The sequence below is a fragment of the Panthera pardus genome, unplaced genomic scaffold (genome assembly GCF_024362965.1).
Source record: "Panthera pardus isolate Hobbes unplaced genomic scaffold, ASM2436296v1 HiC_scaffold_7, whole genome shotgun sequence".
NCBI classification, from domain to species: Eukaryota; Metazoa; Chordata; class Mammalia; order Carnivora; family Felidae; genus Panthera; species Panthera pardus.
In genome coordinates this window covers 59261784-59287924 of record NW_026527002.1, presented here as the reverse complement: position 1 = coordinate 59287924, position 26141 = coordinate 59261784, and the positions used below count along the sequence as shown (strand labels likewise).

General features: G+C 37.7%; 1 protein-coding gene across 6 annotated transcripts in view; it reads left to right on the top strand.

Moving 5' to 3' along the window:
* The window catches only part of TRPS1 (transcriptional repressor GATA binding 1), a 254080-nt gene that overhangs the window by 39166 nt on the left and 188773 nt on the right, over positions 1-26141 (top strand). For 3 of the 6 annotated variants that reach the window (XM_053896376.1, XM_019459995.2, XM_053896378.1), the window contains exons 2-3: positions 8759-9687; positions 23355-24484. In XM_053896376.1, coding sequence (XP_053752351.1) covers positions 8761-9687; positions 23355-24484 — 2057 coding nt within the window. In that variant the 5' untranslated portion in view covers positions 8759-8760. Of the gene's footprint in view, positions 1-5222; positions 5381-8758; positions 9688-23354; positions 24485-26141 lie in introns of all 6 variants that reach the window. The other 3 variants (XM_053896374.1, XM_019459993.2, XM_053896375.1) reach the window with 2 other exon arrangements.

Sequence of the window (26141 nt, the reverse complement as noted above, 5' to 3'; positions counted from 1 at the left end):
ACTCATTGGACTACTGGTCCTCAGATAGGTGAGGCCTTTTGCGCTGCTTCCTGAGGTACCTTAGCGATGAGCAGAGTGGTTTCCAAGTTACTGGCTTCCTGAGCAAGAACTGTTGCATATTATGGTGCAAACTTACTTCCCTTCACTTTGGCTTTTTAACGTACGTATTTAACACACATGTTATATATAACATATATGTTGAATATTACATTGTGTTAAGTTTATCTTTAACACACATATATGTTTTCTCTCTTTACGTATATGTTACTAGTACAAGCTCCCAATATGCCTTCATGATATTTGTTTTAATCTTGGATCTAGTATGGCACTCTTAAAAAAAACAACAAAAACTTTGCCTAATACACTCGGCTTATCTATGCCGTGAAGACAGTGAGCTTTCTTACTGAATCTTAATGGCATGCATTCATTAAACTCACTATACTGTATATGCATATTAATTTACCAAATGGATTTGTAATGATTGACACAGATTTCTTATGGGAGAACTGAGACAGATGTTAGCCAGTTATACTGCTGGATTGAGTTAATAATTGAGATTTTCTTTTCTATTGAATAACAGATTGGAAAATAGACAAAGCAACACCGATATATTAAAATTAAACTACCCTTAATATACAAACATGTTCTTCAGCAAATGTAGGGAAGAAAGTCAAAGGCATTCCTATAAATCTTGACATTCATTATTTTTGTTATCAATGGAAATCTCATTTACATACAAATAAAATGTTAATTCATATCATAACCACCGAGATAGATGCATTTATACTTTTCCACGAGCTATTCTTTTTGAACTTATGTGCTGTGTTTGGCTTTTTGCCCATCAACCAGGTGAAATGTTCTAAGTTTAACAAAGAAGGATGAAGTTACACCTGCCCCATGCACACATGCAAAGTCAGATTGGACTGTTGGAACCAACAGTTACCATTGTACATAATTTTAATTGTTTTTTTTCCTTTGAGAGAAAAGAGAACAAAAGGAAAAATGACCTATGTGTGAGGAGACAAATGATAATGTTTCTTAATTTGCTTAGTGAAATTGTGATCTTATTCAAAGCAGAATTTTTAATACATTTGCCTCTCACCTGTTATGAAAGCAAAAATAATCAATTCCCCTTTCCTTTTGATAACTCATGCTTTATTTTAGTTACTCTTTTTAGTGAAATAGGTGCATGCTTCATTTTTTCACATACATTACAGTTTCAATTAGACTTCTGGCATATAATTTTTAAAAGCAAAAAAAAATGTTTTATAATTTTCTTATAAAAGTAAAATGGTTAATGAAATTCTTTCCCCAAGATGTATATGGATATTTGGAAACTCATTTTGGCAAATCTGACCTTATTACTTACTTACCAGACTATCTCCTTTTACCTAGATTAGTACATTTGAAATGAGATATTTAAAATATAGAGAGCATAGCTCAATGAAATAAAAGCCTAATAAAATGTGTTTGGGCTAACATCAAAACTCTTTGAAAGAGGATATCTAAATAATGTGCATTTTATCTCAGAGAGTCTTGGGTTGGTTCGAGTGTCCAGATGACTATTAATGGGCTTTGTGCTCCCAAGCATATGTTAATAGAAGTGATCCTTTTGGATTAATTTCATGTGAATTAATAAGAGATTTATTTGATGGGAGTTGTTTGAAGGTGATGACATTTAAATCTCAGCAGGATTCAAGATATCTGAAAATACCTTTAAAGATTCAGGAACAATCAATTCAGAGAGAGCAGATTAAATAGACATGGATAGCAAAGAACAGGATCTGACATTGGGTTTATGAAGATTGAAGCAGTTTACAAAAAAGAGCAATCTACCATTGAAGTATTGCCCTAGAATCTGAAGAAATAGAACATTTAAACTCCTTCAGCAATTCTTGGGTTTATGATTTGGATAAACAGTGTTCTCTTGCATTTTATAGTTCACTTAAGCAATCTGATTTTGATCTGTATATATGGAGTAGACAGGATTCAAGGTTTTGTGTTTTTTTTAAACCAATGAGCAAACACATATGTTCTTTAAAAACTGAACTTTATATGTCGTTCATATGGAAGCTATCTAGTTTGCTATAGGCCCCAAACTTGACCTTCCTTTTATTTTGCTATCACTTGCTTAATTCTTTAAATTCTTTGTGGGAAACTTTTGATCAAAAGAAACAATTTGCTTTTTTTCTTTCTTTTTAATTTTTTTTTTATAAAAGCTACATGAAATGTGTAATTAATAACCCAGTACTCCTAGGTTGTTGATCCAAACAAGCATGGAAGAAGCATATATTAAGGAGAAGACTATCACGTCTTTCCTTTTGTGTTAGCTTTGATTTTGAACACTTGAAAGTTTTATTATCTGGAAAAACAATAAGAAAATGTCATCTGGTATTATATGTTATGATGACAAGAACTGCTACTTACAATAAGAATCATACTCAGCAGGGTTTGAGACTGAAGTTAAATTATATAGACTCGGTACTCTAACTTTTTAGCCTTGTTGAGGTGTTATCCATCCATCCATCCGTCCATCCGTCCATCTGTCCATCCATCCATCCATCCATCCAAGGAATTAATCAATTGGAAGTGCACTCAGTTGAAATGGTATTTGAAGAGATACTGAAAGGCTTTAATTTTTCTTGAGAAATAAGGATTCCTTATAATATTTTCCTTTTCTTTTTAAAGATATCCTTCTCTCTAACATGAATAATAGTAAAATTATAGTCATCTTGCTGGATGTTTAGCACATACTTAGGCTGGGTATACATTTATTGAATGCATGAATATTGGAGGAAATGAATAACTGAGTGAATGGTAGACCTCAGTGGTATTTATGCCATCCTTAATTATTGATGGTTTCATATTTTGTAGTCTTTCAGGGAAATTGGATAGAGTTTTTCTAAGGTAATAATACAGTGCCTAAGCCACTAACCAGAACCATTATAGAATCTTAGAGGCACAAAGTTTAGCAATCATATATTGTAATTCCCTCATATGAGTAAGAACAGAGGCTCAGAGAAGCGAAGGGGCCTGCCCTTGATTACATCAGCCGGTGATTCGAATCAGCTTCAGAAACTGGACATATAATTGGACATTCTTCCTTCCTTTGTTTAGGGTCAAGATGCTACAAATAGCATAGGAATTTATATCTCTTACCTTCAAGGAGTTTCTCATCTGATGGAAATAAATTCTTGTTTTAATCTGTATTGGATGGATGTGTTAGCTCTCTTTTTAAATTACTGCAGTAGTGGATTTCTTTGACTGAATAATTCATTTGATTACCTATTGCAAGGCTATTTGGAACAAGTATTTCATAAATGTATGTGTGAAAAAAATATAATTCAAAGAATTCTCTATATATGCACATATGTAAACAAAAATATATACACACATATATATATGAAATAAAGCTAAATCATTAGTGGTTAATTCAAATTATCTAGGAATAATAGAAAACTCAGATTCCTTTTGCTGTGAAGATGCCATTCTGAGAACATGAGTCACAGTCTTCTGTAGAAAAAGGAATTTTTTCTTATATATTTAAGAATTTTAATTGTGAGATAAGATAGTTATCAGAATTATATTTTAAGCTCTAATGCTGATTATTTCCACTGATACTATAACATAGGAACAGTACAGTATCCTATTGTTTCTTATAATAATTTTCTTTTTCATAAAAAATACAGAGGGGCGCCTGGGTGGCTCAGTCAGTTAAGTGTCTGACTTCGACTCAGGTCATGATCTCGCGGTTTGTGAGTTCGAGCCCCATGTTGGGCTCTGTGCTGACAGCTCAGAGCCTGGAGACTGCTTCACATTCTGTGTCTCTCACTCTCTCTGCCCTACCCCTGCTTGCGCTCTGTCTCTATCTCTCTCAAAAATGAATAAACATTTAAAACAATTTTTTAAAAAAATACAAAGAAAGCCTTTAGATTTGTTTTAATTTAGGAGGAAATAATAATAGAAATAGGGATTTTTGCAAATGGAATGTCTTACATCTCAGAGATGAAACTACAAATAGTACATTTTTAGGAAGCTAAACATGTTTTAACCCACTTAAATATCTTGACACAAAATATATTTTCATGTTATATCTGCTGTTGGAGGAGTGTACGTGTATTTGCGTAGGTGGAGAATGATGTGAAGGTGGGCATGCTCACCATTTCCACCTCACCTACTCCCTAGCCCATAGGTGAGCTTTTAATCTCACAATTAAATAGAGAGGAGTTAGCAATTTTCAGTCTTGTAGCTCTTAAATTCTTCAGTGCCTCCTTATCCAGTTCACTTTAGCCCCAGATTATCTAAATGGTCGTTTATAGCAGGCCTACTGTAAACTGGCATTTTGAACTACTTTTGGTAGTCAGTATGAGGGATATTACTACATAGTTGAATGAAGAGGTTTAAAATAAAGTTGCCAGAACACTCCTTGATGTGATTATCTTCCTTCCTTCCTTCCTTCTTTTTCTTTTCTTTTCTTTTCTTTTCTTTTCTTTTCTTTTCTTTTCTTTTCTTTTCTTTCTTTCTCTAATTATTTTATAACCATTACTATAATATCTGCCTCAATAATTTCACTTAGATAATAAAGATGATGGTATAATGATGGTTCATCATGACTTTATGAACTTCTATATCAAGAGCAAAAATAAAAGATTACTAAAAATAGCTAAAAAGATGGCATGTGTTCTAGCGTGTCATGTTTCTGTAACTGTTGGTTCGGAAGGCTTACGTAGATCTCAGTTCTCGATGGCATTGCAGGGACTCCTTTCTCGGCCACTTGGTGTGCACTGCTACTATGAGTTTGGAAGACATTGGCAATGGGTACAACTTCTTGTCTTCAGCTGTGACTGTACAATATCAGTAGATACACTTTATATCTTTTGCAGAAGCATTTCCCCTCCATGTTTACTAACCGAGAGCATTTATCCCCACCCCAGCGTAGGTAAGTATTCTGGTCCTTAGCCTTCGGGAGTTTTGAGGTTAAATTGTACATCTCAGTCTTTTGTGAAAATGACTTCTGTAATCTTTTATATCACGCTCCTTCTTCTCCTGCTGCTTTATTAAAACCCAGGGGAGGGAAGATCTTGCTCAAGGTTTGCTCATGCATTTATTAGGTATCTGTCAAGCAGCGTGTGGTGCTGGCATATAAATGTATTTTAGGTGTGATACATTAAAGCCTATTTACATCATTTAGGAAGGAAAATATTTTTTGTTTTGTTTTGCAGATGTACAGATCAGCTCTCAAAATGTCTTCTGTGTCTTCCGAGCATCTTCTAAGACAATTGCATTAGCCTCCTGCTAGTTGACTAATAGAATTAATAATTGTAGAAAGCACTCTAAAGCCACATGCCTTATGAAGTCAATGCTGGGTATGATTTTACAAGTATGTGATCTATTTTTTCAAGTGAAAATGTTAACTGGAAAAGTTCTTGGCACGCAGTAAAACATCATGCAATCTGTTATGTCTCTTAAAGATAATAACTTGAGGGTGGCTATAGTCTTACGATATCTAACTTATGACTTGTTAGGGGAGTTTCTTTCACTTAGAAGTATTGCAAATGTGCTTATATTTACATAATATGTCATTCTCAAAAGTTATGGTGATATAATTCCAGTAAAAAATTATTTTTCTATAACTACTTCAAAGTATAGTCAACTAAATTAACCATGATTATTTTTTTTAAAGAAACTAAAAAGAACATGCCCCTTCCACCCACAACAAAAAAGAAAACACAAATGACCTTTCTGATACTTCTTTGAAGTTTTAGCAGTTTAACATTATTTGTGATGTATATTTTTAAGGGCTGTGTTCAGCATGAGGAGTCAGTGAGTCATATGGGTTCCAAAGTTCTGTTCTTGGTGGAAGAGGGAACTGAAATTTGAAAGGATGAAAATTTAATTAAATCATTTTTTCTCTTAGTTACTGTAATTGCTGGTTCAGTAGTTTTTAAACTATGACCTATTACTTTTCTTCATGATAACAATAAATCAACAGGGTCTAATTTTTTTTTGTTTTGCAAAACAAGTGAAATTTTTTCATATTAACATACTTATATCTATTCACTGTTAAGTATTTTATCTTAGTTCCTTGCTCTGTAAAATGTTGCTGTTTTTCTAATCACCTTGACATTAATATATGGACAGAAACCATTTTCTCTTCATTTTAATGGAAAGAAAATCTTAACGAATTTGGTTATTTCATATTCATTTCGTTATGAATCCTGCCTTTCATATAGATTTCTGTTTTTCTGTGTAACCTTATTTATTTCATTGGGGTGCATTACTGTTAGGTTTTATTTCCATTAAGAAGATGATCTTAAAATACAAATGATATGGTGGTTCAGTATTTGTCCAAGAAAAGATTAAATTGCAATAGTTCCTAAAGACTTTTATGTGTAATGGAAAAAACAAACACGAAATTCTGGAGGGAAAGGCAAGAGATGCTATAGCGAATCATTACATTTGTATGTGTAGTAATGGCTGATACTCTATAAACTAGGATGTCTTTTTCTTTAGGCCACGATAAGAACAGCATTTTTTTAAAATTCAGATCTTGTTTAAATAATAACTGGTTTCTTAAACTTCCTTTTTATTATTATTTTTTTTCATGTTTAGTTTTCCTTTTGTTGACTACCAGTAAAATTGCCCTCCACTCTTCCATGTGTTGGTTCAAGTTCCCAAATTCTGTCACTTTTGACAGAGGACTAGGGGTCTCTTAAAGTGTTGGCATCAACCAATAAGACATGAACATGCAAACATTAAAAAATAAATACGTTAGAGGCGCCTGGCTGGCTCAGTCAGTGGAGTGTGCAACTCTTGATCTCGAGATCGTGTGTTTGAGCCCCATGTTGGATGGGGAGATTACTGGGAAAAAAATCTTAAAATAGATAAATAAATAGATAAATAAAAATAGGCTGACTAGTGTTCCATTTTTTTTTTTTTAATAAGCAGTGGTTACCTAGCTTAGTTTATTTTAAGACCCAATGATAATGACACCAAGGTGAAGACTCACTCCCTGCTCCCTGCCTTGGCCAGGCAGGTTTACATGGCTTCATGACCATCAGTGGTACTTGAAACTTCAGTCCTTCATCCTATCAATGTTTTTGTTGTTGTTGTTGTTCCAGGAGGAACATATACAGATTCTGTGCATATTTGTTGACTCATGTTATTGTTGTACTAAAAAGAAGAGTATACTTTCTTTAGTGCAGTTAATATTTTTTGACATTATTTTTGTAAAGTGAATTTTCCCCTTGCAAATGATTCTTTATAGTCAACCAGGGCATTAACTTGGCTCAGTGATTCATATTATACACATTTGCTTGACCAGCTCTTCAGAAATGAAGGTACATCCATATATGTCCAAAGCCAGTGTGGCTCCTCAGCACTTGTGAGAAATTACAGATGAGAATGACTAAAACGTGTTATTAATTTGGATTTTCTCAGGACATGTTGGATAATCATGGTGTAACTAACTCTGTTAAATCTGCCCCTGTGGCAAAGTCAGCTAGTAAAGAGGACTTGTCTTATTAGTCAGTCACAGGTGGACTTTCCTACGGGACATTTGGGGTGACAACTGACGGCATTTGCAGTGTTTTGGCTGGGAGATTAAGGGTACATAAGCCATGAAGCTCGGTTCTGGACTAGCCTTAGTTGCTGCATTTTTTTATGGACACACCACAAATTGTTTCTTATCTCCTCATACTGAAGTTCTGATTCATTAGACTCCAGTAGGGGAATTTGTCACAGTATTCTTATTTTGACCATTCTCCTTGTTGGCACTAACTTGAAAGGCACAGTCGAGGCAGCATGTGAAGGTGAACCTTGGGGAGGGTGCTGATAGTTGGCCATTCCAAGCTACCAAATGACAGCGTCATATGATTCAGTTTAATATTTTACTTTAGTCCATCTCCAGCGTGCTCCTGATGGTGAAATTGGTACTGTTTCCACCTGGTTGTGCTAAGAATCCAGGACTTAGTTAGCTTCCCCATCATGCTACATAGAGTCCTAGTAAAAGCAACCTGGTCACTCTGATATGGACCAGGGTTTCCTCCTAACTTTCAGGCAAGCTCTCCAATTGGGGCTTAAAGAAATTTATCGGTAGGACAGAGATGAGACATTTGTTACCCTCCATTCCTGAAAGTAATAGGGCAGTTTTCACTTTGTTTATAACATGCTGTTTCTGTCTTTTGACTATGAGGATATTTTGGTTGAAATTACATTTATAGCTTGGTTGCACAGTATGTAACCATATTGAATTCCAATTTATGTTGTTTATATACATAGCATATAAATCAACGTGTAATATATATTCTGTAAACATAAATGCATATATATTTCATAAACATAGCATGTGTATATATTATACATAATATATAAGGTTTACAAATAAGCATGTATACAGCATCAACTGTACCTGAAGAAAGTGAGCAAAAAATATCATTGGCAAACAAGAATAGTAGGAAAGATAGAGCTATCAATGACAATAAATATTTTGGTATTCATAAAACCATTTAAAAATAGCAAATGAGCCACTCTATGACAAAAATAATTCTAAATGTAAATATTTGCTTTAGTCTCAGGTGGGTTTTTTTTTTTTTTTTTTTTTTTGCTATTTTTCAAACATTTTTTTTTCCCTAGAGGAAGATTTTTGTATGCACCTTAAAAAAGCCTCAAGTAAGAATAAGTAAAATGTTCTATATTAGGTTGCATCTCTGCAACTTTCAAATAACCTCGCATTTCCTTTTCCCTTGCATTTTTACAGATATGGTCCGGAAAAAGAACCCCCCTCTGAGAAACGTTGTTAGCGAAGGCGAGGGCCAGACCCTGGAGCCTATAGGTACAGAAAGCAAGGTGTCTGGAAAGAACAAAGAATTTTCTGCAGATCAGATGTCAGAAAATACAGATCAGAGTGATGCTGCAGAACTGAATAATAAGGAGGAACATCGCTTGCATGGCCAAGATTCATCCTCTAGCAGCAAGAAGGGCCCCAAAAGCTCCAGCCTGAGTGAGAAGGCTGGCTTCAATTATGAAAGCCCCAGTAAAGGAGGAAACCTTCCCTCGCATCCACATGATGAGGTGACAGATAGAAATATGTTGGCTTTCTCATCTCCAGCTGTGGGGGGAGTCTGTGAGCCCTTGAAGTCTCCTCAACGAGCAGAGGCAGATGACCCTCAAGATACGGCCTGCACCCCAGCAGGGGACTCATTGGAGACGAAGGAAGATCATAAGATGTCACCAAAGGCCACGGAGGAAACAGGGCAGGCGCAGAGTAGTCAAGCCAATTGTCAAGGCTCAAGCCCAGTTTCAGTGGCCTCCAAAAACCCACAAGTGCCTTCAGATGGGGGTGTAAGACTGAATAAATCCAAAACCGACTTACTGGTAAATGACAACCCAGACCCGGCACCTCTGTCTCCAGAGCTTCAGGACTTTAAATGCAATATCTGTGGATATGGTTACTATGGCAATGACCCCACAGATCTGATTAAGCACTTCCGAAAGTATCACTTAGGACTGCATAACCGCACCAGGCAGGATGCTGAGCTGGACAGCAAAATCTTGGCCCTTCATAACATGGTGCAGTTCAGCCATTCCAAAGACTTCCAGAAGGTCAACCGTTCCGTGCTTTCTGGTGTGCTGCAGGACATCAATTCTTCAAGGCCTGTTTTACTAAATGGGACCTATGATGTACAGGTTTGTGCTTTGTGTTGTTCTCTCTTTATACAGAAAAGGTTCCTGGTAATGAAGTGTGAATTCTTGCACGCATGGTAAAATCAGGTTCCCGGAACCAAAGGGGTAGCCTGCTAGATTCAGCGGGAGGATGGACACACTCCACAGCCATTTTATCCAAATGTGAATTCAGAGGGGTCTTTAATCTCTTCTCATGGAAAATAGTCCCAATATCTCTATTAGGTTGGGAAAAGCCTTTTCACGGGATGAGGTAGGCTTCGTATTTCTAGAAATATTTCGTGGTAATTCGGTGTTTTCACAGTCTTCCCAAAAATGGCACTCATCTTTATAGTTCCACGTGATAGTAGTATATGGTTTGTTCTAATCTTAGATTAGAAATCTTTTGCTATAGTCTTTGCTTCAGTGAGGATCTTGCCTGTGTCTTGCATTAGGATTTAATTTTATACTCGGCCTGGCGTCAACTTGGACTCGGTTTGGGTCATACGGACAGTTACAGAGATATACTCCAGAAAAAGCAACCTAATTGCAAATGAAAATTTGGAAATAAAAGTTTACATTGATTATAAAGAAGTCAATGTGATTGTAAGCAGTAGGGACACCAGAATGACCTTGGTGCAGGCCAGTAAAGCATTCCTTTCCGCATTTAAGGAAAATAGTAATTTATGAAAGCATTTAGCAGTAATTTAGATTTCTGCCTTTATTAAAACTGGCATACCTTTTTGATCTACTCTTCTGTCTTTAGTTTATGGCATATGTGAAATGGAAAAAAAAATCTACCATTTCAAATAGAATGAAAGGCAGAACTGACGCTAAAGAAATGTATTCATTTCATTTAAAGCAATTTTAGCCTAGTCAGTACTCATGGTCAGCTTGAGAAAGTGTATTCGTTTCTGTTACCATCTGTAGTTTTTTATTGTATTATGCGGCCAGAGGATTTCAAAACATATTAGGTTTAATATTAACCTTCTTTAGGAATGATTAGAAGAAGTACCAGAGAACTAATGAAATTACATCATACTTATCTGACCTCCTAATTCCCTTAAAATATGAGTCATTTTGATCAACCCAATAGCTCTAGCACATTGGCTGTAGACCTCTTTATGGACCTAGTGCCAATTAAGAAAGGCAGGCAAAGGAATTCTAAGTAACAGGTAGTGAACTTAGTTTGCAGTACTTGTAAAAAAGAATCAGAGGAGAAATTTCCCAAGCCTTTAAAAATGTCAGAACAGCAATCTTATCACTTTCAAAGGGAGATAGGAAGAACTCTTAAAAAGCCAGTTTCATCTTTGTAGAGCTCTCTTAAAAATTCCATCCTACTTTGTGAATTTCCACAAATAGAATTATTTCTGTGGAGCAGCAAATTAAGCCAACATAGTTATTATGCATGAAAGCCGCATGCTTTGAACTGCTGTCTTATTAAAGATCATTTCACTGTCTTATGTCAGATACACTCTGCTGTCAAACCATGATTGGAAAGCAAATACGTGTTTTAGATAAAAGGGTTAGAAGTGAATAATGTCAGTATGTGAACTGGTGTTTTATAATTAGCAAGTAATATGATGTTAATACCTGGATTTCCGGCAGGAGTTTCAGTTTGTTCACTCTGGGGACAAGTTCTGAAGGCAGCTGATCTGGGCTGTCAGGAAGGCTCTAACATGAAGATTACTAAAGGCCGATGGTTTAGAAGAATTCAGATTTTTAAACACACTTCCATTTCCCCCAAACAGTTATTTGTTAGGTTCTTAGTTATTTATAGTAAAGTTTATGTTTGGGTAGAATGAGCTGGACACTTTTCCTGGGCAGTGATGTTAGAAATAAAACAGATGTGTGAGCTCTCCGAGTTTGAACTAATAGAAGGAGAAATAAAACAGCTGATCCTAAACTATGCTGTCTACTAAGTGCTGCAGAAGCACCCAGTAAAGAAGACAGAAAGGGGTAGGAAATAGCATCCAGGGAGATAATCCTGTTAAGATCAATTTTTTTTTTCCAGAGAAATAATATGGCTAAAAATAGAAAAAAGCAATCTGTGGGAAAAGCAGATGATTATTTCAAAGAAACGATTGGATTTAGAAGCAAGTCTAAAGAGAGTTAACTTTTTTCAGCGTAGGAATAGAACACTAAATACACTTTTAGGCCAAATGCTGATCTTGAGGACTCTGCACATGCCAGATGTTGATGCAGAAATGTGTCCGAAGATGAGTAACTTATTAGTACTTTTATGCTGAAATAAGTATTGAGCGGCTTCCCTGTATGCATAAACTGAATAAAAGCACATCCGAAATTCCCCTTTTTACCCGCAAGGGTTTGTGTGCTGAAATGCCGTTTGAGGGCCTTCTTTCCTTGGCTCTGGAACTGTGTGGGGACTAAAAGCTGTGCAGGATAAAATGCTGACTGTAGAATTTCTTTAACACGGTTCTGTCAGACATTTGTAGTAAGTTAATGGCTGTGTGTGTATTCTGATAAAAAGATGTTGGTAAATATGAGTGTCACAGACGAGTAATCATTCTATTTCAGGAATTGTTTATATAAATCTGTAATGTAAGCTAATAATAAATGTAACGAATGACCAATTCATTAATCTTTTTCAATTAAACTGGCCTTTTTTTTTTTAAACATTCAGGACAGTTGGTGGTTAATGATAGATTTATGACATTTTAGGCAAAAAAAAAAAAAAAAAAAAAAAAAAAGCCAGAAGTACAGGACATAAGAACTCTGTGGCTTTGATCTGTATTATAGTTTGACACGGATGATTTTAAATAATTTGAACTGACTCAACTGCAAACATAAGATATACCATTGGGAAAAAGAAATAATTTAAACAAATGTTAAGATTTCCAGTTCCAAGTTCAGATTATTTGACATGTATTTGTGGGAATAACTGAAGTTTAGACATGCTCGTACTGACAAGTATTCACTTCAGTGTAAATTTTATTACAAATAGGGAAGTCAAAGAATCCTATATTCCTTTAAAAATAGCACCAAATAACAATGTTTCTTTATACTGCAGAGTTAGATAGAGCCCCAGTTGGATAATGGAGTTCCAGTTGGATAATAGAGCCCCAGTTGGGTAATGGAGGCCACCTTAAATGGCCATATCATGAAACTAGGACAGTCTTCCCTGAGTGTTGAATTCAGATCCTCCCCGTCATATGTCGTACGTTGAGGTAGCATGCCCAGCCCTGAGATCAGAAGACATGCCAGTTCTTTACCAAGAAAAACAAGGAAAGATATAATGGCTAGCTTAGAGCTATTTGACTCGATTGGGATGTTAGTTTCTTAATTTTTATTATTTAAAAAAAAAATTTTTTTTTTTTAAAGTTTATTTATTTTTGAGACAGAGAGAGACAGAGCATGAACGGGGGAGGGGCAGAGAGAGAGGGAGACACAGAATGGGAAGCAGGCTCCAGGCTCTGAGCCATCAGCCCAGAGCCCGACGCGGGGCTCGAACTCACGGACCGTGAGATCGTGACCTGAGCTGAAGTCGGACGCTTAACCGACTGAGCCACCCAGGCGCCCCAGTTTCTTAATTTTTAAATGTAACCTGGGTTTTATCAATTGTTATGCCTAAATTTTTTTAAAATAATGGATGTAACATGATTGGTAAGCCCTTCCTGTAATTTTTACTACCTGTATTCAGCCTTTGAGGCTCACATATAGACCATAATAGGACAAGAGATTGAGTTCTTCAAAAAGTAATTACAGCTTCTTTCTTTGTAATCTGCTTTATTATGCTTATATTTAAACCATCGCTGAATGGAGGCCGAAGTTGTTAAACATCGACTTTGCTGTTTCATTAGGGCTTAATGTGCTGTGCATTAGGGCATTTGCGTCATCTTTATGGGGGAGCTCTTAGTCCTTAGATCAGGTTATAAACGTCGGAGTCCTGTCAAGATGTGCTTCCCACGGGAAAGTGTTGAAGCTATCCCAAGTTTATAAATGCTCACAAGGTACATGTTGCCTTTCCTTATTAGTGTACCTTTTCTGTTATTCTGCATTATTCAAGACTCCCAGAAGGGAGCTACAGGATTCCAGCTATTAAATTTATTTTGGCCTTTAATGAAATTTTAAGGTTAATAGAAAAATCTCACTATTAACTTACCAGTTACTGTCTTGTGTCTGAGCTAGGAGCACTACATTTCTGTTCTGTAAATATTTTTATCAGAGTTGCACAATATGTCATGTTAGAAGCAGGAAGAACAGATTTTAGAGATAGGAAGTCATCCTTTGTATTTGTGTTTTCAACATATTTAACTCTATGAGCTTTATAGACCCTTAACATATGGCAGTACATTGATTTGAACAGGGGGTTAACAGCTTGGTCTGGGGAAAAAAAAAAATTCCGAGAACATTAATTTCATTTTGGTTTATTTTGACTTTTCTTGAATTTTGCTTCCAAATATTTATTTTTTGCCGTGGAGTTTCCTTTGATCTGGAGTAGGAGGGAAGTGGTAGATCTTAGCAGGTTCTGTTTCTTTGTTTTTCTGAGTTGAGGACAATTGCACTTTAGAACAACTGGTGAATGAGACTTTAATCACTTCAGACTGTCTATAGAGTACAGAATGTTTGTCATATGAACCCATACTTGTTTTCAGGTCTGTGCCTCTTTAACATGTAATAAAGTGTGCAAAATAAAACATATGCTCACCCTAGGGCCATCAAGCAAAGTAAAGTTCTGGCATTTGCCAGGTTATTTTCCTCATCAAGATGGCCGAGCTGGATAGTGTAGCTTCCCAGGGAGGGGGGTAGAGTAGTTTGACTGTCTTCACTAATCCTTTCACCTGCATGTTGGTTAAATCTCCATGTGGCTTTGTTGCAAGAGAGTCAGTATGAGGAATGTCAATCTCTCCTTGATTTTCAGTTTTCTTGCTATCATTTAAAGAACGTGTATCACTTTCTTAAATATCAGTATTTCTCTCTAGGCAGAATGTTGAGAAGAAGAAATCCATGGTTATTAGTGCATCTAATCAAATTTAGCATTATTCAACTCTTAATAAAAAATGTTTTAAAAAATTAAGAAAAAAAATGATCCTCAAATCTGCTAACCATATCAAGTCAGCAGGTCAGTCAGTGCATTTTGTTTCTTGGGTCATTGGAATTACGGCATACATGGAGCTGTTTGGAAACACGGATTCATAAGTAGTGCCCAACCCCAAGAAAGTTTGGAGGGACGGGTTGCATGAAGTCTGTTTCCGAGAATCTAAATTAGACCATAGACCTCTTGAATTCTTCATCATATGGTTTAGTTTGAAGTAAGTGTTAGGAATTTTCAGAATATCAGAGAAGATCATGGCTTTAGTTAAATTGGAAGTCAGATGTAAAATTTATTTTTCTGTATTTTAATTTGATTCATACTTTTCTCACCAATAACTTATATAATCAAAATTGTTCGTATCTTTCGGGTTGTCTTCCAATTTTGGATTCACTTCTGACAATAGCTAACAATTGATTAAGGGTTTCTTTCATGCATATGTAGATCTAAGCTCTTTATGTGGATTAATTAACTTATCTTCATAAAAACCCTTATGTAGACATCACTATTATGTCCATTTTTTTTTTTTAAGAATGAAAGTAGGCATAGAGGAATTCAAGTAACCTGTCCAAAATCACACAGTTGTGTAAGTAGGGTAAATGGGATGTAAGCCAGGGTACACAGGCTGCCGAAACCTTCTTCACAACCACTATAACAGGAACTTCTCAAATACAAGACTGAGTTGACTTCAACTACAAACGCAAGGAAGAGAAGCCAACTGCATGTAAGGGAGGAGATACAAGACTGGTACACCAGGGCTCTTTGATGCATCCTCTGGGAATCACATTGAATTTGGGGACTTCAGTGATTTTTTTTTTGAGATTGTCTCTTATCCAGTTCATGCAGTGTAATGCTGCCTTATTTGAACTTAGTAGACTCATAATTGAAATCATTGAAAAGAAAATTAGCGTTGCTGATTTGCCTTTTTTTTTAAATTACTGTGATTCATTTCCACTGGTATTTTTGCTACAGAAGCTAGTTCCGATAGAGCGAGGAAGGGCCAGATTTTGATTTAATCAATCAAGGGTGCAATGCTTTATCCCCAAATGAAGCAACATTTTATCCATGTATTAGATTTGTTTTATATTCCCCTCATTTGGAGGACTTTGGTTTAGAGATTTGTGATTTAATATATGGCCAGAGAGTTGTATTCTTCTCTTCTGGTTACTAGGCACAATCCAGGAGTTGGTTTATCTATGAAGGTTAAATATTATGGAGATGCATCCAGCTCCCATTTATGTTCTCTATTGCTGTGTAATTAAAGTTTTATTCTTTGCTCGCGAGTAAGTACAGGAACGGGTGTGAGGCACAGAAGACACCAGAGTGTCTTCAGAGTGTCTCATGTGCATGTACTCCACACCCCAAACGAGCTCAGAGCCCTGTGGTCTCCCTACATTCTGAAAGTGAGGGGTGGGGCCACAGGGAGGGACTTGAGAAATACTTCTCCTCTTGCAGCCCCCCTTTAATACTTAGATGACTCACTGATGTCAGCCTGTCAGCCTGAAGAACACCTGAATTCTTTCATGAGTCCACTAACATATTTGGGGATCTTATAATAAACAGTGGTTTGTTCTAAGACCTGTTTTTCCAGCTGATGGGAGGCTGCACTGGCATCTCGAAGTCAACCTGCCTAAAGTTAAAGTTGTTAGCTTCTTCCCTAATGGTCCCCCCACCGCCCGCCCTTTCTAATGTACTCGCATTTCCAAATTGGTGGGGCTGGAAATACCACAGTTACCCTGGATTTCTTTCTGATGTGTATCTCCCCCCAAACAATGGAGTAGTTTGCTCTGGTCTTCCCCGCCTGATGCTTATACGGCCCCCACCCTTCATGTTTACTTAGTAGATTCTTAGTGGTTTCCTAGTTACTTCTTGTCTCTTTCAGATACCTTCTGTTCTCTTCTTTTCCTTTCTCTTCAGCTCTTGCCTCAACCCCATACCTTCCTCCATCCCTCCTCTCCTTTTCCTTTCTCTCTTTTCTCCCTCCTTCTGCCTTCTCTCCTCCTTCCCTTCCTCCCTCCTTTAATTAATTTTTAAAAATTCTGTTTAGAGATCCATCATCCTACATTTTGTAGGAAGTATAGGTCTACTTTCTAGAAAAGGTGTATCATTTTAATTATACTTACATAATTAAACTCTCCAGTCTCTCCACCATTCTCCAAATCTTCTCTCATCCCCCAGTCTCCCTTCACATTTCCCTAGAACAGCTTGCACCTTTTCACTGCCATTCACACTGGACTCACTTTGTTTCCTGCACCTGAAGAGCCTTTCCACAATCACTGCCTTTGAGGCTCATCTCAAGTGGCAACTCTGTGTCCCCCGCTCAGTTTCTCCTTCCAGAAGCTGACCTGGCCCTGTTGCTTGGGTCCTCTTCCTCTGTGTTGTCACGGAACTGGGTTCCTCTCCCAGCGGAAGCACATGCGCTCTACCGTCCTTGTCATTTATTTCCTTGTGAACTCTCTGCAGCAGCCCACAGACACGTGGGGTTTTGGACCCTGTCACTTCTGTGTGTGTCATCTGTGTTCGGCACACAGGAGGCATGCAACAAAGCACCCTTCCCTAGAGGAAGGATGTTCCACGGTGTCGCCACTCTGTCTTCCCATTTAAGACGCTCTTTAGCACAAATACCCGATTCTTATTTATCTCCATTAAGAGCCGGTGGCACAGGTAGGTCAGATGCAGGAGAGGGGTTAGTTCTGTGGATAATGCCCCCAGCCTTATAATTCACCTGCATTACATTTTCTGTCTTGTTTGGCATTTTTCCTTGTAAAAAAATGTTTTTCTAAATTGTTGAGACTGACTTTAAGATTGATTGGTATTCTGTCAGCCCAAATACCAAATAATCATAGAGACTTAGTTCAGTTTATTATGCTGAGTGATGTAGGAAAACCAGTAGGGGTGGACTCTTGATGGCTGTAATCCAAAAGCTGATAATAAAAATGTGCATAATTTAATTAAAATGTTTATTATTATTTTTTTATTTTTGAGACAGAGCGAGAGCAGGGGACGGGCAGAGAGAGAGGGAGACACAGAATCCGAAGCAAGCCCCAGGCTCTGAGCTGTCAGCACAGAGCCCGACGCAGGGCTCGAACTCACAAACCATGAGATCATGACCTGAGCTGAAGTCGGATCCTTAACGGACTGAGCCACCCAGGCGTCCCAAAAATGTGCATAATTTAAAATATGCCGTGTTTTACACTTAAAATCAAGTTGAGTTTTGGTTATCCCCCCACAAAAAATATGGTTGGCTCTTATAATTCAAAAAACTGTTTGGATTTGTTCCTTATTTTTAAGAAGGGTGTTTATTGGCATTACGGCAGGGACAACCAGGAGCAGCAGGAATAGGATGTGATGGCGGGGGGCTAAGAGAGTCGCCATCTAATTCGATTTGTTGTTGGAATGTTTAAGCATGTAGTCTCTCCCAGAGACTGCAGCACCCCCCATGCTGCACGGTGCTTTCTGAAGCACTCTCCAAGGCAGAAATGCTGCCTATGTAGATTAACACATTCATTCCGACTATAGCTATTTTCGGCCAAGATCGGCCCTGACAGATTTCTTCAAGCTCTTTGTAACTTCAGTATTTGAACAGTGATTTTTAACAACTTAGCTTTTTATTAAGTGAAGGTTTTACTTTTTTGACTAACAGCCCATAACCTCAAGTCCCCTTAAATTAGTACCCTCCTAATTGTCTCTGTTGCTATCAATTATAGTACTTGAAAGTGAACCACATCTGAGGAAGAGTTTGTGTTTAGTTCAAACACCTCTTTTTGTTCCACTGACAATAAGTACGTGTGCTGAAGTGTCATTTTGGGAGTTCTTGAGGCTTCAAAAAATCTTTTCCTTTGACATATTTTCTTAGGTATCATTCTTACCAGTTTTTATTCCATATTATTAGAAGGAAATAAATTAATTAAGGTTAAAGTCTTTGAAAAAAAGCCAGCCTTTTATGTTTTTAAGTTCAACAGTGAAACATTTTTGTGAAAAGACATATGTAAATAAATTATAAACAAAGGCCAATGAAACATACTACATGGAAGGAATAGTTTTTAAAACTAACTTAAAAATGGAATAAAAAGCCATCCTAGTCCTTATTCAGTGAAAAGAAACTTCAAATCTGTTCTTTTTCATGCCTTCACAGATAAGTTGGTTGTTTCTAAACTGTAACTCATAAGCAAATGGCTCCCTAGTCATTTGTTTTTGGGTGATGATACATTTTGTTCAGTTTTTTGAAGAAGCCCAAATATGTCAGGTTGAGTCAACGGTGGGGGAGAGGTGTGTGAATTACAATCACTTTTTTTTTTTTATCCCAGGTAACTCAGGGGCCTTGGGGGGGGGGGGGATTTCCATCTATGCTCACATCTCCCATAATGACTCCATTCAACCCAAATATATTGAGCCCTTGCTTGCGTCCAAAGATGAATAAAATATTATTCCTTCAGTCCAAGAAGGACTATAAACAGAAACATGTGCTTAGTAACAACAGAATCCTACCTCTTCATTTACAGCTAAGAATACTACGATTGACAAGTTTATGAATTTGTCATGGAATGACTTCACCATTTTCCCACTATGTAGTCTTTTCATCCGCTTAGCACGAGCAATTAAATTAGGTAGTTCATTTTATTAAATAATAATCCCATTCATGTGACGAGTACTGTAGACTGTGCTAACATGGCATTCACTAGCTACATGTGCCTATTTACATTTCAGTTAATTTAAATTAGTGAAAAGTTAATAAAAATTACTTAAATCAGTTCTTGGGTTGCACTAGCCCTGTTTCAAGTGTTTAGTAGCCACACGTGGTTCGTGGCCATGGTAGAGACAGGGTAGACTGCAGAACATTTCCAGCATCTCAGAAAGTTCTTTTGGACGGTACTGATCTTCAGTTTGCAAATCAGTTTCAGGTACATTCTCTCAGTTGATCCTCACAACAATCCTGCAAGATAGCAAGGTGTGTACATTGATATCCAGAAAGGTGAGGAAACTGAGGTGCCAGGAGGTTCAATAATGTATCTTTGCAGAGACTTATGTTATAGAACTTCCCTTGGGAGCAAGCAAATCCAAGTAATATGAATACAAATGAATAAAGAATTTCATCTACAAATCTTGATCTTCAAATGCAGTAGTTTAAAGGCAGAGAGGTGGCCTAGCTTGCTCACTGTTGTACTCTATCATCAGTTACAGAGATCGGCACAAACTAAGTACTCAATAGCTACTAATTACATGAATGAATAGGTGTAATTTTTGGTCCAAACGGAATTTACAGTTTAATAGAAATTCTAAAATACGGATATCCGTGTCAAAGGAGCTGCTGGATTAACGGGTTATAATTATAACTTACACTCTTTATTCTGCTTGTGATCTCTCTTTTAGTAGAGTCATAGCTAGGGAATGGTAACCTTTTTTCTACTCCTTGCTGGGTTCAGCCATTTGAAAAGTTTGAAATAATTCTCTGAATGTGTGGTGCTCTTTCCTGGCAATAAGATTCAACACACTGTTGCTGCAAATACTTGCTTTGTATAACTGTTATTGCTGTGTATTTTTGTTTAATCTAGGAAACAGTTGTTTTAAGTTAACATTTGGAGGTCATGAAAATACAGTGAATATGGTCAGTAGTCTTAGGTAAGGTCTCCTAAAATAATAAATTATGTTTTATTTTAGAATGGCATTTAAATGATATGAATCAGTTTATTTGACCATGACTTAAATGTACATCTCTTACAAAGAAAGTATAAAAATGTCCACAAGTGTAGCCTTCAGGTCTTTTTGAAAGAGAAGAGGAATAGAACACTAAGTAACAATGTTTCCCAAAGTTAGCTTTTATATTATATAAAATATTTAATTCTAATGTTATATTAGCTTTAAGTAATATAAAAACTAATATGATTTAGTGGCTATTTACCAAGAAGGCAAATAGATAACCTATGTCAGTGTCATTATTATTGTTTTTATCGTTAAATGAGATCCTTGTGTTTTTGTTTGCCTGCTTGGGTGGTTTGTAAAAGAGTATCTTACATAATGATCCTTAAAAAATTTTTTAATGTTTATTTATTTTTGAGAGAGAGAGAGTAGAGGAGGGGCAGAGAGAGAAGGAGACACAGAATCCAAAACAGGCTCCAGGCTCCGTGCTGTCAGTATAGAGCCTGACTCAGGGCTTGAGCCCTCGAAGTGTGAGATGGTGACCTCAACCGACTGAGCCACCTGGGTGCCCCAAAAGAGTATCTTACATAATAATCTTAAATAATGGAGCTGGCTGGTTTTCCCTGGGTAAAAAAACACAACTTGTAGACACACAAATGCCACCAACTTAAAAGATTTAATGTGGTTTGCATAGCAAGTTAATTAGTCCTAAGCCAGAATGCTTTACTGGCAGTTTTGGTTTTGTTTGTTTACTGAATGGCCTTTCTTTCATGGTCTATGCACCTGATAGTAGTCATTTTTAGTCTGGATTTTCTGACTTTTAAAGTTGTCAAATACTGGAAGGGGTGTTGTGATGCTTAATAATAATTTTGATGCACTTCAGATTCCTATGTTTCGGGATTTCTTAGGACTTTATAGAAGTTCAGCCCTTCCAGTGTAGACGTGGCATATGAGACTTGAAGATTGCAAAATCAAAGAAATAGTGATAATGTGTCATGATTTCTCAGGAATCCCTTTCTACAAGCAGAAATTACAGATACTTTATATCAGGAAGATCGACAGCTTTGAAACTAAAAGCTGGTAACTAAACCAAGAAAATTTTTGCATACTGGCTTTTTCACTCGCATTAGAGGAGAATGGCATACTTCTCAATTTGCCCCCTTTGATTCAAGTTGAATTTCCTGCACAAAGTACCAGAGTTGATGGAATCACATTTAAATGCTTTGTTTCTGAAATTAAGGTTTCTCCTCACCTCCAGTGAACTGGGTTATAGATGGAGGGATTTTGTAATATCGTTACATCTCAGGGCATATTTTAGTTGTTCTGGTCCCTGAAGTGCTAGGTTAGAAAGGCGAATAGACTGTATCCTCCTGTGGTCTGGCTTTGACATCTCTCGCACTGCTGATTGCCAGGCTGCTGGCTGGGAGGGTGCCCCATTCTTCCCTCTGGTCAGATGATGATCTGCTATTGTTGACAGACTGAAGTCTGTGTGCTTGCCATGGGGGATGTGGACATCACCAAAAGTGATACATTGTCATCCTTGGGTTACAGGCTGTGAGAGATGTTTGTAAATTATTATCTTAATGTATAGTAAGGGTTGAGCTGTTTCTGTGTTCATGCACACTTCCTAGAACTCTAATACTGGAAATAAAGTGGAGGTTGCCCCAGATAAGCCAGCTCTTGGCCGGACAAGGTAATTTGATCAAGCTCACAACCTGTCTTTAAGTCGAAGCATGGACTATGGTCTGAGTCCTGTACAGTAGAGGTATAAGCGTGTCTCTCAATGTGCTAAGGGAATGTTATTTGCATATTAAGTAGAAGCTCTTAAATGATTTTGAGATGCTTGAGACCTTTCTCCTAGAGTGATTTGGATATGAGCAGTGATCGCACATGTCATTTTTGAGCAGCTGGTGAAGAAGGCAGAACATGATTATGTCACGTGCTTAATCTGTTACATCTGGTAGCTAGAAAAATTCAGAAATTCTCCGATAGTCAGAAGAGGAGATCTCTTCCTTTTTGGAGGATTTCTATCAAAAACTCTGTTTTAAACCAGGAGTTTTGTCTGCTCAGTGGTGGCGCTTGCTTAAGCTGCCTGTTGCAGTGCCCACTGAGGAAGGACTTTATGTATAGTGGCCTTTGAATGCCTTCATTGCCCTAATGCTGTAAGTTTTACAACTTGAGATAGGAAGAAGAGCTGTGATCATTTCTGTAGTGGGATTATTTTGTTTTGGCCTTTGAACATCCCCTTGACCCACTGAGACAGAGCCTTGATCCAGTGGGACTGAGCTTTGATCAAATGAGGCCCTGGAAGATTTTCTACTTTTCCTTTATCCTAGATTGGGAAACATTTTAAACTCTTTACATTAGACCTTCTTCACTAAGACTTCAAGTCCACTGCCTTAACTTCATTTTTAGTCTAATAGTGCCTGCTTGGGCTTTTAATTACCAGCCATTTTGTGTGGTCATGTTAGCACCTTCATTTTACCCGAAAGGGAGGCTTCGTCTTTGCCCAAAGCCTCATCGCTCTAGGAACTGAACAAGGATTTCCTTGGAGAACATCTGCATTGAGCAATCTCTAAGCAACTGCCTCCGGTTTTGACAGCAGCCCTTAACTTCAGGAAAAGAAATCCCCTGTGATTTGGATGCTTCTGCAAGCATGTGGTTACAGGGAGGCAGTAGTAAAACCTACTTACATGAAAATTGTTTTCTTGGCTTTTTTTAAAAAAAATATTAAATCCATTGAATTAGTTATAGTACTCTTATTACTTATCTTTGACTGTTGCCTTGGCCAAAAATGTTTAGCATAATGAGCCTCTCAAAAGAGCAGCTATTGAGAAATGAAGAGTGCATTTCTTTGGCGCTGATTATTCAAGTGATTTCATAATAAGCAGAAGTACTATTGTATTTTTTGATGTGGAATACTTGGCAGTGCCCCCTCCTCCCTCCTACAGAGAGCACTGAAGTAATGACACCTTTAAAGTAACATCCATCTCTTCCATACCAGGTCACTTCAGGTGGAACGTTCATTGGCATTGGACGGAAAACACCGGATTGCCAAGGAAACACCAAGTACTTCCGCTGTAAATTCTGCAATTTCACTTACATGGGCAACTCCTCAACTGAACTAGAACAACATTTTCTTCAGACTCACCCGAACAAAATAAAAGCTTCTCTCCCCTCCTCTGAGGGTGCAAAACCTTCAGAGAAAAACTCTAACAAATCCATCCCTGCACTTCGATCTGGCGATTCTGGAGACTTGGGAAAGTGGCAGGACAAGATCACAGTCAAGGCAGGAGATGACACTCCTGTTGGCTACTCGGTGCCCATCAAGCCCCTCGATTCCTCGAGACAAAATGGTACAGAGGCCACCAGTTACTACTGGTGTAAATTCTGTAGTTTCAGCTGTGAGTCCTCTAGCTCACTTAAACTGTTAGAACATTACGGCAAACAGCACGGAGGAGCGCAGTCAGGCTGCCTTAATCCAGAACTGAATGATAAGCTTTCCAGGGGCTCTGTCATTAATCAGAATGATCTAGCCAAAAGTGCAGAAGGGGAACCAATGACCAAGGCAGACAAGGGCTCTAGTGGGGCTAAAAAGAAGGATTTCTCCAGCAAGGGAGCAGAGGATAACATGGTGACCAGCTACAATTGTCAGTTCTGCGACTTTAGATACTCCAAAAGCCATGGCCCCGATGTAATTATAGTGGGGCCGCTTCTCCGTCACTATCAGCAGCTCCATAACATTCATAAGTGTACCATTAAACACTGTCCATTCTGTCCCAGAGGCCTTTGCAGCCCAGAAAAGCACCTTGGAGAAATTACTTATCCATTTGCATGTAGAAAAAGTAATTGTTCCCACTGTGCACTCTTGCTTTTGCACTTGTCTCCTGGGGCGGCTGGAAGCTCAAGAGTCAAACACCAGTGCCACCAGTGCTCGTTCTCCACCCCTGATGTAGATGTGCTCCTCTTCCATTACGAGAGTGTGCATGAGTCCCAAGCATCAGATGTCAAACAGGAAGCCAATCATCTGCAAGGATCGGATGGGCAGCCAGCCGTCAAGGAAAGCAAAGAACACTCATGTACCAAATGCGATTTCATTACCCAGGTGGAAGAAGAGATTTCCCGACACTACAGGTAAGCCATAGCGGGGCGGGGGCGGGGGAGGATATTAACAGAATGATAGGAAGAATCCAGAGGGCTGATCCAAGAATCATTGGGAATGATTGCAGTGACTTGGGGAAGTTACAGGACGAGCGAACATAAAAGATCGTTCATAAAACTGCAGGTTATGTATTTATAGATGTGGTAAGCACAGATTCTAATTTGGTTACTTGTTTCAGACCATTTACTCTTCTGCTTCATACCTGTTTTGTACCGTTTACTGAGTGTGTTTTAAAAATTGCAGTGATGACGGTAATGCTGATGAGTTTACTCATTTACCACAATCCCATTTATTTGTCCTTGCTAAGTGACTCCACATCCCACAATTTTTGATGGAGGAGCTCCCAAATCAAAGGTGCCATTATAACATGTTCTCTTCTCTACTCCAACTGGAAAATGATCCGCTTGAGAACATGTTGCTCATTTTTCTTTTCAAATGAGATTGGACATCCTTCTGGCTTTAAAACATTGAGCAACACCTTTGTTTCACAAAGAAACCGTAATCTGAAGGTGAGCGTATTGTCATAGGTGTGACTTTGGATTTCTGTACACTCACTCCTCGGAGCAGGTAAAACCACTTTGGCTATTCCAGATTCGTAAACAGAGATACAGGATATATGTTCATTTTTTTTCACTTCGACCCTATTCTCTGTATAAATGTTAGTCTTCCCAGTTCATCTTTCGTGTTTTCTAAAGACGGGTTTAGGATACGTATCTTTATTTCATTTCTGTATTCATTCCTTAACTGATTAATTCCAGAAATGTGCATTGTGCCAGGCATTGATGATAAAGGAGAGAACAAGATGAACATAGTCAATGCCCACAGGGAACTTACAGTTTAGTAGGGAAGACGTTCACAGATCATTGTGAGTACGAGTGTCATGACAGATGAAGTAGAGGCCACTGTGTTTGATGAGAATGACCTCATAGCCCAATATGGTAGATGAGGAAATGCCTCTTTGAAGAAGGAACATTTACACTGAGAGTTGGTTATATGACTAGGAATTAGTTTAGCACAATTCCGGTAATACAGCATGTTCTGATGTTACTTGGCACTCAGTGGGTGTTTTCTTGCAATAGCGCTTAGAGACGCATCAAAGTAAAGAGCTTTATTGACTCCTTTTAAGTGTTTTTCCGTATGTAGACTCAGTATACTAGTTCAAAAATCTAGTCATTTTATTTTTCCCATCCCAGGATTCTAAACAGTTCCTCTCATTCTTTTTGAAAGCGTGTGTTAGTTTAAGTGCGTGTGTGTTTTGTCAGTCACCAGTAATGAAGCAGTTCATGTCCAACAATAGGCTAATAATGTTAGATGTTAATTTGAAGGGCATCCTAATGTTCACAGTGAATCTAAATGTTCAGAAAACACTTCCTTGAGATTTACACTGTTTAATTTATAAGGTCAGCCCTAGGAAAGACACAGTCCTGCAATCAAATATGTGTTCACACTTGTAGTGAGTGTTTCTGGCTCCTCTGATGTTAGCTGCATGCTAATTTATTTCTGGGCTAGCAGACATTAGCTTCCTTCTGAGCTTTACTAGTGTGCATATACATTTGTTAGGTGCTGTAAAAATTAGGTAATCTTGTCTGGGTTTAAAAGAGGAGACTTTCTTTAATCATGAGGAAATTA